General features: G+C 43.0%; 1 protein-coding gene across 2 annotated transcripts in view; it reads right to left on the bottom strand.

The window, feature by feature from the left end:
• LOC116598881 (beta-galactosidase-1-like protein 2) overlaps nucleotides 1-15439 on the bottom strand; it is a 48606-nt gene that overhangs the window by 26126 nt on the left and 7041 nt on the right. For both annotated transcript variants that reach the window (XM_032358281.1, XM_032358282.1), the window contains exons 2-5: nucleotides 8432-8629; nucleotides 6714-6782; nucleotides 5346-5441; nucleotides 3534-3642 (exon numbers count right to left, since the gene is read on the bottom strand). In XM_032358281.1, the coding sequence (XP_032214172.1) occupies nucleotides 3534-3642; nucleotides 5346-5441; nucleotides 6714-6782; nucleotides 8432-8629 (472 nt within the window). The remainder of the gene's footprint in view (nucleotides 1-3533; nucleotides 3643-5345; nucleotides 5442-6713; nucleotides 6783-8431; nucleotides 8630-15439) is intronic.

The raw sequence follows: 15439 nt of genomic DNA, 5'->3' as shown, positions 1-15439 counted from the left end.
ACATTACAATCAAACTGTCAGAGCCAAAGACAAAAAGAGATTCTTGACAGGAGCAAGAGAAAAGCATGTATGAATGATCCCCAATAAGACTATCAGTGAATATCTCACCAGAAATCTTGCAGGGCAGTGACAGAAGGATAATACAATCAAAGGGCTGAAGGGAAAGGGAAAAAAAAAAAAAAAAACCTATCAACCAAGAATTCTACATCCAGCATAACTGTCCTTCAAAAAATGAGGGAGAAATTAAGACGTTCTCAAAAGTTGGGGGAGTTTGATAACACTAGAATCGACTTATGAGAAATGTTCCACAGACTCCCTCAAGTTGAATGAAAAGATGCTAGACAGTGACTTGAAGCCACAGGAAAATACAAAGTTCTCCAACAGAGGTGAATGTCAAAAAGAATGAAACTTTGCCATTTGCAACAATGTGGATATAACTAGAGGGTATGCTGAACAAAATAAGTCAGTCAGAGAAAGACAAATACCATACAGGGAGGTAGAGGTGTAAAGGAGTAGTTTTTGTGTGTAACTGAAGTTTAGTTGGCACCGATATAAAAATAGAATGTAATAACTTTAGGACAGTATCTGTAATCTCCATGGTAACCACAATGAAAATACTATAGAACATACACAAAAGAAATGAAAAGGGAATTAAAACTTCTAATTCTAAAAAATCAACTAAATACAAAGGAAATTAGTAATGGAGGAAATACGGGAGAGCAAAGCTATAAAACATAGAGAAAACAAATTAAAAATGACCAAAGTAAATTCTTCCTTAGCAATAATTCCTTTAAATGTAAATGGATTAAATTCCCTAATGAAAAGACCTAGATTTCGACTCAAACAATGCTATAGATCAAATGAACCTAACAAATACATAGAGAACAGTCCATCCAAAATACACATTTTTCTCAAATATATACAAATGGAACATTCTCCAAGGCAGATCATATGTTAGGCCACAACACAAGTTTTAATCATTTTAAAAGACTGAAGTCATATAATGTATCTTTTCCAATCAGAACAGAATGAAACTAGAAAAAACAGCAAAAAGAACAATGAAAAATTCACACCTCAAATTCCCAGAAATATGTGGGAATAAAACAACACACTCTTAAAAACAACCAATGATTCAAGGAAATTAGGAAACATCTTGAGACAAATGAAAATAAAAATTCAACATAACCTTACAAGATGCAGCAAAAGTGGTGCTAAGAGGGAAATTTATACCAGTAAACACATTAAAAAGGAAGAAAGGTCTTAGGTCAACATCTAACTTTTCACTTTAGGGAACTAGAAAAAAGAAACAAACTAAACTCAAAGGTAGCAGACGGAAGGAAATAATAAAGATTAGAATAGTGACAATAACAGGTAATTTAAAAAAAAACAACAACAACAAAACCAAGAGTTCTTTGGAAAGATTAACACAATTGATAAAACTTTAGTAAGACTAACTAGCATAGCAACATTATTCACAATAGGCAGAAGCAACCTAGGTGTCCATTCATTCATGAATGGATAAAATGTGATACAGCCATACAAAAAAATTATGATTCTGTCTTAAAAAGGAAGGAAATTCTGACACCTGCTACATGTGCTACAACAAGAATGAACCTTGAAGACATGCTAAGTAAAAGAAGCTAGTCATAACAGGACAAACACTGTATGATTTTACTTATAAGAAGTACCTAGAGTGGTCAGCTTCATAGCAACAGAAAGTAGAATGGTGGTTGCCAGAGGTTATGGAGAGGGGAGGTGGGACGTTAATGTTTAATGGAAAGTTTCAATTTCAGAAGATGGAAAAGTTCAGGAAATGGATGGTAATACTGTTTGCACAACGATGTAAATGTATGTGAACTCTACACTTTAAAATGGTAAGAGTAGTAAATTTTCTGTTATGTATATTTTGCCACAACAAAAAATAAAATAATTATGTTATAGCCAGAATTTTTTTTTTTAAATTTCTGGTATACTACTTCCGTATTTAAGAATGCTTCTGAGCCATATTCCTGGATGACCTTCCCTACAACCCCTGCCTCTACCTCCAGCACCCAATCTACTACAACCTGCTGAATCATCTCAGTAATCCCATCTTCCTTGCAAAAATCTAGGCTAATAATTTCCTGGCTTCTTACTTCTTTCATGATTAGGGTTTCTAGGTTTAATTAAGAAGTTAAAAAGTACAAGATAGTCAGCTAAACTTGATTTACAATGAATACATTTTTATGTAAATTATGAATATTATAATGTAGGTACATCCCATGCAACATTAAGGACATATTTATATTAAAAAGTATACTCCTGGGCGCCTGGATGGCTCAGTGGGTTAAGCCGCTGCCTTTGGCTCAGGTCATGATCTCAGGGTCCTGGGATCGAGTCCCGCATCGGGCTCTCTGCTCAGCAGGGAGCCTGCTTCCCTCTCTCTTTCTCTCTCTCTCTCTGCCTGCCTCTCTGTCTACTTGTGATCTCTGTCTGTCAAATAAACAAAAATCTCAAAAAAAAAAAAAGATTTAAAAAAAATAATAATAAAAAAAAAAATTAAAAAAAAAAGTATACTCCTTGTTTAGCTGAAATTCAAATTTAACTGAGCACCTTGTGTTTTATTTGCCTACCCTATAAATGGTCAAGGAATTCCTTTGGTCTATGTGTGCTCTGAACATTCCAAACGATTGACTCAAAAGCATGGTTTTTTAAAGATTTTATTTATTTGTCAGAGAGCGAGAGAGAGCACAGCAAGGGGAGCAGTAGGTAGATGAAGCAGGCTCCCTGCTTAGCAAGGAGCCCGATGTAGGACCCTGGGATCATGCCCTGAGCCGAAGGCAGCCATTTAACCCACTGAGCCACCCAGGTGCCCCAACTCAACAGCAATTTTTGTAGATGTATTAATTTTTTTAATAAATATACTAATTTCTCAGCATGATTCTTCTAATTTTTATATACTATTGGATTAATTATTCCCATTCCTGCCTTTTTATTGCCTCCAAATATTACATGCAAGGATAAGATACTTTCTCCCCAAAACTGATTTTTTATCACCTATGTTTTGAATAAAATGTGTACCACACAGCACTTTTCTGGTAGGTAGCCAAAAGATGTACCTTGAAAAGTCATCAACTGTAATTTTATAACCACAAAAAGTCCTGCTGTCTTACAGGTAAGGGCTCATCCATTTACGCTCCTCTCCATGTAGGACTGAGCCAGTAAGTACGCCACTGGTACTGGTACTGGGACACCAGTTGGTGGGTTTTTCAGTTACCAAGACATCACATGTGGCAGCTCTGACACTGGGAGGATGAATGTCAGTCCTTGTGCCTGTCTATCCCTTCAGCACTTTGCCACCTAAGACAACACTGAAATATATCTTTTAGAAAACAACTATTACAAACCCCTCCAATTACAGATCTCAGGCAGTGGAAAAGAAAGCATTCCTGTGTTGAAAGGAACTGTGAGCCCCTAGTCTGAGAGGTCACCTAGGACGATTTACTCCCAGTAGGAGACAGCTGAAGATCAAAGAGGAGGCTCCTTGCTTTTACCTGGAGTGGCACCACCCTGGACATCAGGTGATCAAAATAAAGGTCCACTGCTTCCGTGAAGCCCTTGTAAGTTGTTCTCAGCCTCATGCCAGAGTCTTGGAGTAACCAGCTTGAATAAAAGGGGGGGGGATTAGTTTCACTGTCTGTGGGTTTATTCTGGATAGGATGATGGTGGGGGAGAAAAGCAGCTTCAGAGTCCTGGGGAGTGAGGCCATTCCCACCCCACTCAGCCAGGAAGGCAGATTGTGCAAACAGATCCAGCCCTGCACTCTGCACTGCTTCCCTACAAAAAGACAACCAGCACAGCTAGGGATTTTATTTCCAGCTTTATGGCTATATAGATAGGTCTGGCTGCCAGGCAGTGTGAGAAAAGCTTTTCACTGAACGCAAGGCCCAGCGTTGAAGCATTTACTCTAAAATCTCATTACAAATGAGTGAAGCCAAAGGGGTTAAGGAATCACTGGGGCCAGATGCAACCTTCCAGTGTCACCCAGAAAACCAGTCCTGACACAGAGGCCATCAGAGGCTAATCCGACTTCTCCCCCTGCTGTCCTGGCTGGCGGGGAGGGGGGCACATTAGCATCAGCCTCCTTAGCTCTTCAGACCTCAGCTCAGGAGAGTTGCGGGTGAGGAAGAAGGGGAATGTTTTCCACAACTTGTCCATTGTGATTGCATTCCCCAGATCATATTATTCCTTCCAGAGCTGGAGTCAGAAAGTTTTCCTTCTCACTTGAAATTTCTGAGAACACATTTATATTTTCTTATAAAGGCTCTGAGGGTTCTCCTAAATTAGAAGCCCTGAACAGGTCAGAAAATGATCAATTTAAGTAGGTAAAAATGCCTGAGGAAAGAGCAGCTTCCTCGAGATGGATACCTCCACCCTCCATCGGACCTAGAAGGGTCTAGCTTCTCATCAACACTGGGTCTCTGCTTATTTGGGCCTCCCTAGGGTGTGTCCATATGCCAGGATATGAATGGACAGTGCTGCCCAGGAGGAGGGCTAAGTGCTGGAACTCCCATTGCTTCTGAGCTAACACTTAAATTCTGTCCTCCTGGCAGCTCCGGCTGAACCTGAGGACATCGCTGACACAGAGATTTCTAATCCCTAGGTGCAGGGGGAGGGCACTCTGGCTGTGTGCACAGCCTTGTCAAGGGCACAGAGACAGGGAGGTGATCCTAGGGATCAAAGGAAATGGAGATAGAGGCTGCTTGGATCCCTAGGGTAGGGTTGTGTTGCGCTGGAGACGAAAGAGAAAACAAGGCCTGGGCTGGTGGCTGTGCAGTGGGGAGAGGCCATTCCCAAAGGAGACCACAAGGCAAACAGGACCAGTCTTCCTCCCTCTTGGGGCAGCATGGGGTAGGGAGAAAGTGGATCTAACCATCTGGAAAACCCTAAAGATAGGAAAGATTATATCTATTAACAAGAAAGTCTTTTTTGTGGAAAGTTAATGGCAGTAATAATGAGGACAAGGAATGAATGCGGTACCAGGTGATTACTGTCCAGATTTCTACTCCAACCCCAAACAACTCTACTGACCTTAGTGGAGACTATGCATCCTAACAAAATTCATTAAAGCCTGAAATTTGAAGATAAAACAAAAATATTAATTTGTTTCTCTTATACTTTATCAAATAAAGTGACATCATTTAAAATGGCCTCCTTTGGTACCACTTATTCTGAAAAAGAATTTCAGTACAAAATGAAAAATATACTTTTGTAGCAAAATTAAACCTACATTTGTGAACACTATTTTGCACAAGCACAGAGGACAGTTCAAGTCACAGCTGGAGCCCCACATAGCCCCCACTCACCTGGGCAAGCCCCCGAGGTCAATCTCACTGCAGATATAAGGGCCTGGACGCAGAATCACCCACAACCCGATCTCCGCAGCCATCAGCACAAAGGCCCTAGGGAGGTCAGCGTCAGCAACTCTCAAGACACAGAGGAGGAGGGTGGAGACAAGCCCAGCATCCCAAGGTGGTGGAGCTGCCCAGCTCCTCTCCTCCCTGCCTTCAGAGGCCCTGGGAGCTGGGTTCTCACCTGCTCCCAAACTAGGACCTTCTGCCCAGCCCCACTGTGGGCATAAGGATGAAGGGTATTAGACAGGGTACGGAGGGGACGCTGGCAGCCTCACATCGTCTATGGGCCCTGAGGGGTTCCCTTTATTGGAGCTAACCTCTGCAGAGGGCTAGGGCTCAGTCTCCCCCTTAGCTCTCGGCCACCGGAGGCGCACTGCCGCCCCCAAGAGAAGCAGGGGTAAGCGCGGCAGTCAGGGGGGCTGGGGTTCCGTTCAGGATAGGGAGGGGAGCCGCCCAAGGATCCCAGACCTGTGAAGACCGACAGCTCCCCTGCCCCGCCGCGTACTTCCCAACGATTCAGAAGACTGTGATTTGGAAAAGGAAGCTGAAGATGAAATGTATGAGATAGAATGCCTCTTGGAAGAAGTTAGTCCACTGGGCTGTGTGATGTCTTCCAAAGGGAAGATTTATGGCGAGGTTGGCAGGATCATCAGGATGCCAGCTGAGTGCTCTCTCCCTCCCCAGCTTATTGTGTGGCGCACCAGAAAAAAGTACAGGTTAAAGCTTGAGGAATACGAGAGCATCCCTGTGGTGTGCAAAGTAACAGGACAGGATGGCAGGTTCCGAGGAGAACGTACCATGGCTGTACAGGAGGGATTGGAGTCTAAGAGAGTCTCTCCCAAGCCCTGGGAATGAAACAAATTGCTGTATTCCAGCTACATAGAAGAGCTAAATAGTACATCATCATGATGGCCTAGAACACAGGATTATCCCTTGATTTGAACTAAGAAAACAATTATACCAACATAAAGGAGGTCCTAACAGTGAACCTAACCCCAACTGCCTTGCTACCAGAGAGGGGCAACCCCTGTCCCAGCCCAGGTGGTTGGACCACACTGCAAGGCAGGACAGACACTGGGGTTTAGGCACTGATGGGCTATAGTGAAGAGGTTTGGACTCAGAGTAGGCAGACCCAGACCCCCAGGAGTAACAGGTTCGCCGCGAGACAGCATGTGGTCCTGAGAATAAGGCTCCTGACCCGCCTTTCTCTGGTTCTCAAAGCAGAACCGAGATGGTCCCATGGTTCCTAATCAACCCCAAGGGGTCACCTCTCTGCCTTCCAACCCCAGGCCAGGCCACAGAAGCAGCAACAGCACTTACTCCAGGTCCAGGTTCCCAGAGAAGTCAAATTTGCCTCTTTCTGGTTCATGGAGGTTCCATGGAACATAGCTGTAATAGAAAATAATTACAGGATTGAGCTTTTCATTTATTCTAGTTTGTCGTCTAGATTACCTCCTTTATCCTTAAAATGTCTGAGGATATATTAGGTACATTGTTGTAATGGTGTCAGGATTGTAACCAAGAACTAAGTGACGAGATCTAGGGACCTTAGAGAATCCAGGGCCAGTCCCTGGATGGGGTGTGGGGGCTAATATGTCATCTCCTTAGGAGAAGCGAGAGAAGGCCAGTAAGATTTCGGTAAAGCCTAAGATGGGACCACCGGTCAGCGTGAGCACGCACTCCACTCCCCTACTTCCTCCTCCCTCTGCACCTCTCTCATTTTTCCTTCATCAGAGGAAAAAAAAGTAATTTATTAAGAGAAAGAGTTAAAAGTAAAATAAGAGGAAACCTCAGTGGTCAGTCCTATTTTTACTGATGCAACCAAAATTCCAAAGAATTCTTTCCTTGTATTCTCTTTAAAAGATAAGACAATAAAATAAGTTCTTTAAAGGGCCCAACTCAAGAGGCAGAGATATGGGGTGATGTATGACAGTAACACACATCAGTAACCAGTAACAGCTGGTCCTCTCCTGGACCCCCACCCACCCCAGCTTCCAATGGAACCCTGTTCAGCTGCAAAGAATGTGCTCAGGTATAGGGAGAGGAGGTTTGCTTGCTTCCAATTCAGACTCAGGAGTTCTGTGTTTGAGAAAATACAGATTACCTAGCTTTAATAACATAGAATGCTTAGCTTGCCATATTCCCACAAGATTGAGGAGTCCTGTGATGTGTGAATGTACCCATAGGACCAGAATTTACATATGCAAATAAATGGATCCTTTTAAGTAATCTTTCTAGAAAATTATATACATTTGTTTCAGCTATGTTGTGATGGCCCAGAACATTCCTGTAATTCTTTTTAGAAATTGTCTACAAAGCTACCTCATAAACTGTTCAAGAAAATCTATAATCACATATTTCTGCCTGAACATGCTTTCCCAAGGAAGCTATTTTGAAAAAGATCTTACTCATTTGCTGAATAAACTGAGGGGTGGTGTGCTTGTTTAAATATATCTATATCTATCTATCTAGCTACCTAGGTAGCTAAATATCTATATCTAAATATATCTAATATATCTAAATATATCTATATCTATCTATCTAGCTACCTAGGTAGCTAAATATCTATATCTAAATATATCTAATATATCTAAATATATCTATATCTATCTATCTAGGTAGCTAGATATAGCTATATCAATGTATATAGATATAGACGTATATATATTCGATAATTTAATCACCTCCTACACCTACACTCACCTCCTTCACTGTATACCTTTGTATGTCATTGCTCTTTCTATTCCTCTAAAGCTTATACATCCAGCCTGTCTTCTCATCCACACAAACGGGGAGCGCAGTGCAGGTGAGGGAAGGCAGTTGTCATACCTGGCAGTCCTGTGCAGAGGACTGGGCTCCTCCTATATTTTTCCTCACAAAATTCAGCCCAAAGATTCTCTTCAGGGACAGCTCACATTCAGGATCTGGCAGGGCTGATCCTGCCAGATGGAGACCCACAGTCTGGGCTGCCTTAAAGAAGCCCAAGACACAGATGCCACAGATGCCCATGCTTGGTGGTGGGGTGGGGCAACACTCACGTGGTGAGGGTATTCAAGCCACAGGCTTTCATCTTCAGCAAGCGGTCCCTCCAGTATTCCTTGGGCACCCGGAAATAGTGCATGGAGCCCCCAAAGATCCAGAAAGTGGAGTCTTCCAGCATGAAGTATTGGCCATTGGCCTGAAGCCCTGACTGCCGGTGTTTTAGCCATGCAGGGATCAGATTATACCAATCCGACCTGCAAAGAGAAAAGGCAGCTGAGACTTGGCTCCTTCTCAACAATGAGCAGGGGTACAGAGTCTTAGGAGAGAGGCTTTTTCTCCTCCTCCACAGGCCCTCCTTTTTTCTAAGAGGTCCTGCTTCCGAGGCCTTCAGAAAAGGCTCCCTACCCTCTGATTTAGTCAAACGTTAGAAGGAGTCTTTCTTTAGTACACTCATCTGCACCCCACTGCAAGGGAAGAGCAAGCTGAGGCCATTGTCAGGAACAAGACAAACACAAAGTTCAACGAGGAAACTATGTGCTAACAGGAGAGAGGACGTGGTGGGGGCACACAGCATTGAAAGGGTATTCGCAGGGGAGTACAGGGTACCCAGGACAAGTGTGGCACGCAGGTTCCTACAATGGCCAGCTCTTCCAGGCCATTCGACTTAACATCAAAGCAGCAGCTACTTCAAATGGTACCTCTGAGCCACCCCACGGTCACAGCTGCCCGGCTTGAGGTGTAAATACCTAGAAGGAGGTTAGAAACAGCATCTGTTCATTGACCAACTTTCCAAGTCTTAATTATTATCTAAAGATTAAATTCAAGAGATAATCCAGCACAACAGAGAGCCCCATCTGGGAGGGCTGTTGGAAAGTGTTAGTCCCTAAAAAATCAGGTCTTGACCGAGGGGAGTCCCCTCAAACTAATTCTCATGATTAGAATTCCCTCCCTCTCTTATCCCCAGTCTCTTAAGGCCATGGAAGAAACCCAGCAAGAGATGCTGGGGGAGACCAGAAATTGAGGAGTTTGAGGACAGGAAAGCGCAGCGTGAATCTGAGAGGAAAGCAAATTTCCCCATCTGCCTTTTCTACACCCACTTTTCATACAATTCCTGACACTAGAGGGCGTATTGCCCCCGCAGGGCTCTTCTGCTTTAAAAAAGCTCCCTAAACTGCTGCCCACCTGTCTTTCTATATTCATTTTGTAACACTGGCTACAACTGTGCCACTGAGAGACATGCTCTGTTTAAGGCCCAAATTGCTCCACTCAATCAATATTGATAATCACTGACTGGAGACTGTCATCTCTTAGAAAAAACAGAAATGCATGAACAAAAATTAGGCTGAGAGTTTCCATCTTGATTCTGGATTCAACAATTTTCTGTGTCCTTCAAAGGGGCAGCTCCTTCACAGAGCTCTGGTCTCTCTGGGGACCAGCAGTGCAGGTCATGGGGGCACAGGGCACATGCATGTTGCACATCCATAGATGACTCTCCCAGTGTGATCATGGGATGAGCCATCCCTTCCACTCTCCATCTCTGCCACAGCTCTGTCCTTTTCCTACGTCCTTTCCTTACATGCCAGCCAGCTTCTCCTCTGCCTACAATGCCAAGTGCTTCAGCTCTGAACATAAACTTGCATACGCTACACTGCAAAACAGCCAGAGCCCTGCAATTGATGGGGGGAAAAAATGTTAATGGCATTTAGTGAAAATACAGTGCAGGTGTGCGTGCTCCTCAGGAAGCTGGCCCCCATCCTAACAAAGCTTCTCCAAGCCACAGACCTCATGGTCCTATACGGCATTCTGACACATACAGTCTTTCTACACCTCAGTGCACACTCAGATAATTACAAGTCAGTGTAAGAGTGCTGTTGTAAGGCAAGCACAGAGATAAGCCCAAGGCTGGCCTCTGGGGCATATGACCCATGGAATCCTCCAGGTCCCCATGCTTAGAAGGCTCTCTTGCAAAAAGTAGTTAAATAAGCCATAGAGATCTAATGTACAGTATAGTGAATATAGACCATATTATACTATAAATATGACACGTGATAAATATTGTTAGAGTGGCAATCACATTACAATATATAAATGTATCAGAGCACACACTGTATACATGGTTTCAGACACTATCTCCATCCTGAAATTCTCAATGTTTTTTAGACAAAGGCCCTACATTTTCATTGTGTACCGGGCTCTACAAATTAGGTAGTCTGGCTTAGCAAGGGCAGAGGACAGTAGCTGAAATAAATATACATATACACACACACACACATATGTAATTGTCAAATGAAGAAATTATCTAAATTATCCAGGTAGAGTCAGAGAAAGCTTTGCCAAGAAGATGACACTGTCCCAGGTTGGAAGGCAGACAATATGAGAGAGCAGAAATTATCTAAATTATCCAGGTACAGCCAGAGAAAGCTTTGTCCAAGATGACACTATCACAAGTTTGAAGGCAGACAATATGAGAAAGCAGAAGGAACTAGGGGCAAAAGCATTAAAAAGTGAGAGCATATCTACTCAAGGACTAGCAAGCAGACAGGTGAGGAGGCTGTGTGAGCATGTGGATAGCCTGGGGCCCCTCGGCAACACGGGCCTGGCCTAGCACACACCAGTCCCAACCGCCAGCTACTAGTCTGTGACCGGTACAGAAACTGAGATACTGGGGCGCCTGGGTGGCTCAGGTGGTTAAGCAACTGCCTTCAGCTCAGGTCATGATCCAGGAATCCCAGGATTGAGTCCCTCATGCATCCAGCTACCTTCTCAGTGGGGAGTCTGCTTCTCTCTCTGGCCCTCCCCTCTCCATGTCCTCTCTCTCTTTCCCCCTCTCTCATTCTCTCTCAAATAAATAAAGTCTTTTAAAAGAAAGAAAGAAGCAAACAAACAAACAAACAAACAAACATACTTTTAGAGCAATGTCATTTTGTGTCTGTTGAAGCTCATCATAAAAGACTGGGGCACATACTTTGTGAATCTTTTCATTTCCTTTTTCTAGTACCTGTTTTCAATGTATTCGATAAAGTAACATTGGGGGGAAAAAGACTTTTAAAGAAGAAAAGGAAAATGATGCTGCAGCACAGAGAGAGTGAGAAGTACTACTTGAGACCAGAAACAACAGTCTGTCTTTGGGCAGTTGTGATCAGAGCTGAGAGAACAAACATATTGACCCATTGGGTTTAACAGGCTTAGTAACCAAATGGATGCAGGACGTGTGAGACCAAAACGGTGTGAAATCGCTTCATCAGCACCCTTCCTAGCACTTGACTGAGGTCAGCCAGTAGGACAAGAAGGGAGGTTCGGGTTTAGCCACAGCTGTTTTCTCAGCTGGCCCCATATCTGAATCACCTGGGAAGCTTAAAACTAAGGAATGCTATAAACATTGGGGTACAGATGGCCCTTCTTTTCATTACATCTGTATCTTTGGGGTAAATACCCAGTAGTGCAATTGCAGTCACCAAACTGTGGAAAGAACCAAGATGCCCTTCATCAGACAAATGGATAAGGAAGATGTGGTCCATATACACTACGGAGTATTATGCCTCCATCAGAAAGGATGAATACCCAACTTTTGCAGCAACATGGATGGGACTAGAAGAGATTATGCTGAGTGAAATAAGTCAAGGAGAGAGACTCAATTATCATATGGTTTCATTTATTTGTGGAGCATAACAAATAGCATGGAGGACATAGGGAGATGGAGAGGAGAAGGGAGTTGAGGGAAATTGGAAGGGGAGATGAACCACGAGAGACTATGAACTCTGAAAAACAATCTGAGGGTTTTGAAGGGGCGGAGGGTGGGAGGTGGGGTGAGCCTGGTGGTGGGAATTATGGAGGGCACATATTGCATGGAGCACTGGGTGTGGTGCATAAACAATGAATTCTGTTATGCTGAAAAGAAACTTTAAAAAAGAAAAAAAAACTAAGGAATGTGCAGGCCCCACCCCTGACCAATTAATGATGGTGGACGTGGAGCCCAGGGATTGGTGGTATTTACAAGCTCCTCCACAGACCCTATGAGGCTGAGCCCCTGGAGGGTTTTACAGGAGGGCTTAGGGCAAATGAGGGGCCCCAGTGGCCAGAGATGGGAGAACAGGAAGTGCTATAGATTTCACTGACTACTTGGAAATTTTGTCGACAGCCACTCATGGGCAAAGAAAATTAATTTCACCCCCTCCTTTCTACTTCCCACAGCCCCCAGGACCCAGAACTCCTATTGCTCCACAGGACTGCAGTTGTGTTATACTCCAGTTCAAACGTCATTTGTGTATAACCTGGGGACCTCGTTACTATTTTCTCTAAAGAGAAAAGTTCCACTTTTCCAAGTGACTTAGAAAGGATATTTCAGAAACAGTTCTAGGGGCACCTGAGTGGTTCAGTCCATTAGGCCCTGAGATCAAGATCTCAGGTCATGAGCTCAAGCCCCATGTTGGGCTCCACACTGGGCATGGCACCTACTTAAATAATAATAATAATAATAATAATAATAATAATACAGTTTTTCCAAGGGACCACCTATATGGGGAAACAAAAACAAGAACAATATCTGTAAGAGGAGGATCTGGACACGAATCCTGGCCCTACCCTTGTAGCATGGCCTCCTTAGGTCAGTGACACGAGCCGTGTGGGAATGAGTTTCTTCCTCTGTGAAACGGGGTGAATGCCTGTCCTAACTGCTGTGAAGGTCAGATATAAATGGAATACTCTGTAATGTGTTATAACAGAGTTTGTCACCATTTGAAGTAAGTTTATTTTTGCATGCTTTGCATATTAGAGAATAGCCTCAGTGAGGTTCTTTTATGTCCTTAATGTGGAATAATCCCAATCTTTCCATTCTTAACCATTTAATTTATTGTCTAATCACATTTTATATGGAAGATTTTGTCCCATCATATTACAATTTCTAAAATGTTACAACGAAAAGTTTTATCCACCAGGACCCTGTCAAACCAACCCAGCCCCCCGACCAGTGTCAGCAAACCCCAGGTGTGGGCCAAAGCCACCCTGCCTCCTGTCTTTGTGCAGCCAGCAAGCTACGAATGTCTTTCACATTTTTAAGTGGTTTGAAAGAAACTAAAAAAACAAGATTTGGGGACACAAAAAATTATATCAACTTCACATTCCACAATGTCCATAAATAGTTTTACTGACACCCCACCATGCCCACTCTTTCCAGTACTGACTGGCTACTTTGGGCCACAGTGACGTTGCTATGATAAAAACATTGTACAGTCTGCAAAGCTGAACACATTTACAGGAAACTTTGCCAACCCTACCCTAAAGGATGAGGCCTAGGATACTTAAATGAGGCTTCAGGTCCCCTATGACCACAGTCTGGACCTCCTAGCCACCTCCTTGCTCTGGCTCTTCCCAACCCCTCCACCCCTCCACCCCCCTTTCCTTTGGCCACAAGCTCCTGGTGTTCTGGCTGTGTCTGAGGTTTCTCATACCACACGCACAGAAGAGTTTGGTGTCCCTTAGTTTTCATCACATCTGCTCCAAAGCACACACTCTGCCTTCTTGCCTCATGTACTCACTAGGCTTTATGTACTCTCCCCTCCTGACACCCCCAGGCATCCCCTCAGGCGCCTCACCCTCCAGGCTGGCCCCAGGCTAGAATGAGGAAGAACTGATGGACAGATTCTCTTCTTAAACTCGGGGAGTATACTGACAGTCCAAGTGGTGAAAATACACACATGCACACACAAAATTTCATTATCTTTAAAGACTGTGAAAATACAACTTAGCAATCGCTCCACTGGGCAGCACTCCTTATTCACTGGCAGAGCTTCAAAGGAACAGTCTGCAACTCACCAAGCTCATATCACTGACCTTAATTTTAAGGTGTCTCCCAAATGCTGTGAGAGCCTCCCTTTCCCTACCCACTCAGTGCAGAGGTATATACAGGGCTGGAAGTGCTCTCTGTGACCCCTTGTTCCAACATAATCTCTGTTAGTAACACACTCTCCCTAATCTGTCCCCTAGCTAATCATTAGGAAATCTCCTTTGGGCAGGGGGGTGTTGTCTCCAGATGTGGTCTGCACCTGCAGAGTATCTTCATCTGGAATTTGCTACAAATGCAGAAACTCAGGCCTTAATTGACACCTGAATCAGAATCTCCATTTCAACCAGACCCCAAGGTAAAGTTTAAGAAGCACTAATCCTTATCTTGTCCTTGATATATGTATTTATCATCCCTTCCTGGATAGAGCTTCTATTTGCTACTGTCTTTATGTGCTATCATTTTCTAGATTTTTTTAAAAAAATATTTCCTCTCAGTGCTTCTTAAGAGGCATGAAGCTAACACTGCAAACAACTAAAGCTAGCTCATATCAAATACAAAATTCTGGAGAATTCAACTGTTTCCTTTCTGAAAATCTTCTGGTAGGTTACTAAATGAGTTTTTAATATATTAATGAAAAGGATAAATTCATTGAGAAAATGAGGATGATAAATGTGGGGTTTCTCCAAGGAATTCACTGTGAGGAAATGAGATAATACACATTAGAACTTCATAAACGAGAAAGCACCATGCAAATAGTTATTAATACTGATAACAGTCATTAGTACTAGAGATCATAAATTAATAATAACCCCCATGCTTCCCGAGTTACTAACTCAGTAATAACAAAATAAAGAAAATGGAAACTGTTTAGTTACATCAGGTCAGAGAGACTTTCCTTCTAAATTAGGCCTGTTACCAAGGAGGTAATCAAATCTTTAAGAAACCCTTATTTCTGTTGCTTTTCCCAGTGAGCAAGTAATTCATGTTGAAACTTTTTTTCTTTGGATTGTAGAAAGCTTTTTATTAGAAAGCTTTTATTTATTTATTTAGATTATGGGAAGTTTTGTTTTTGTTTTGTTTTGTTTTGTTTTGTTTTGTTTTTAAGTAATCTCTGCCCAATATGAGGCTCGAACTCAAAACCCAGAGATCAAGAGTCACATAATCCACCAACTGAGCCAGCCAAGGCGCTCCTTGTTGAAACTTTTTTTGATGAAACCAGGGCATCTGCCTTCTTTCTAGCTGAAGCATATATTACTTTTTCCTGGAAATTTTGTTGCCTTTA

Source organism: Mustela erminea, chromosome 9, assembly GCF_009829155.1.
Source record: "Mustela erminea isolate mMusErm1 chromosome 9, mMusErm1.Pri, whole genome shotgun sequence".
Lineage (NCBI taxonomy): Eukaryota > Metazoa > Chordata > Mammalia > Carnivora > Mustelidae > Mustela > Mustela erminea.
Note: the sequence above shows the minus strand (reverse complement) of the source record. Positions and strands in the feature narration are given on the sequence as shown.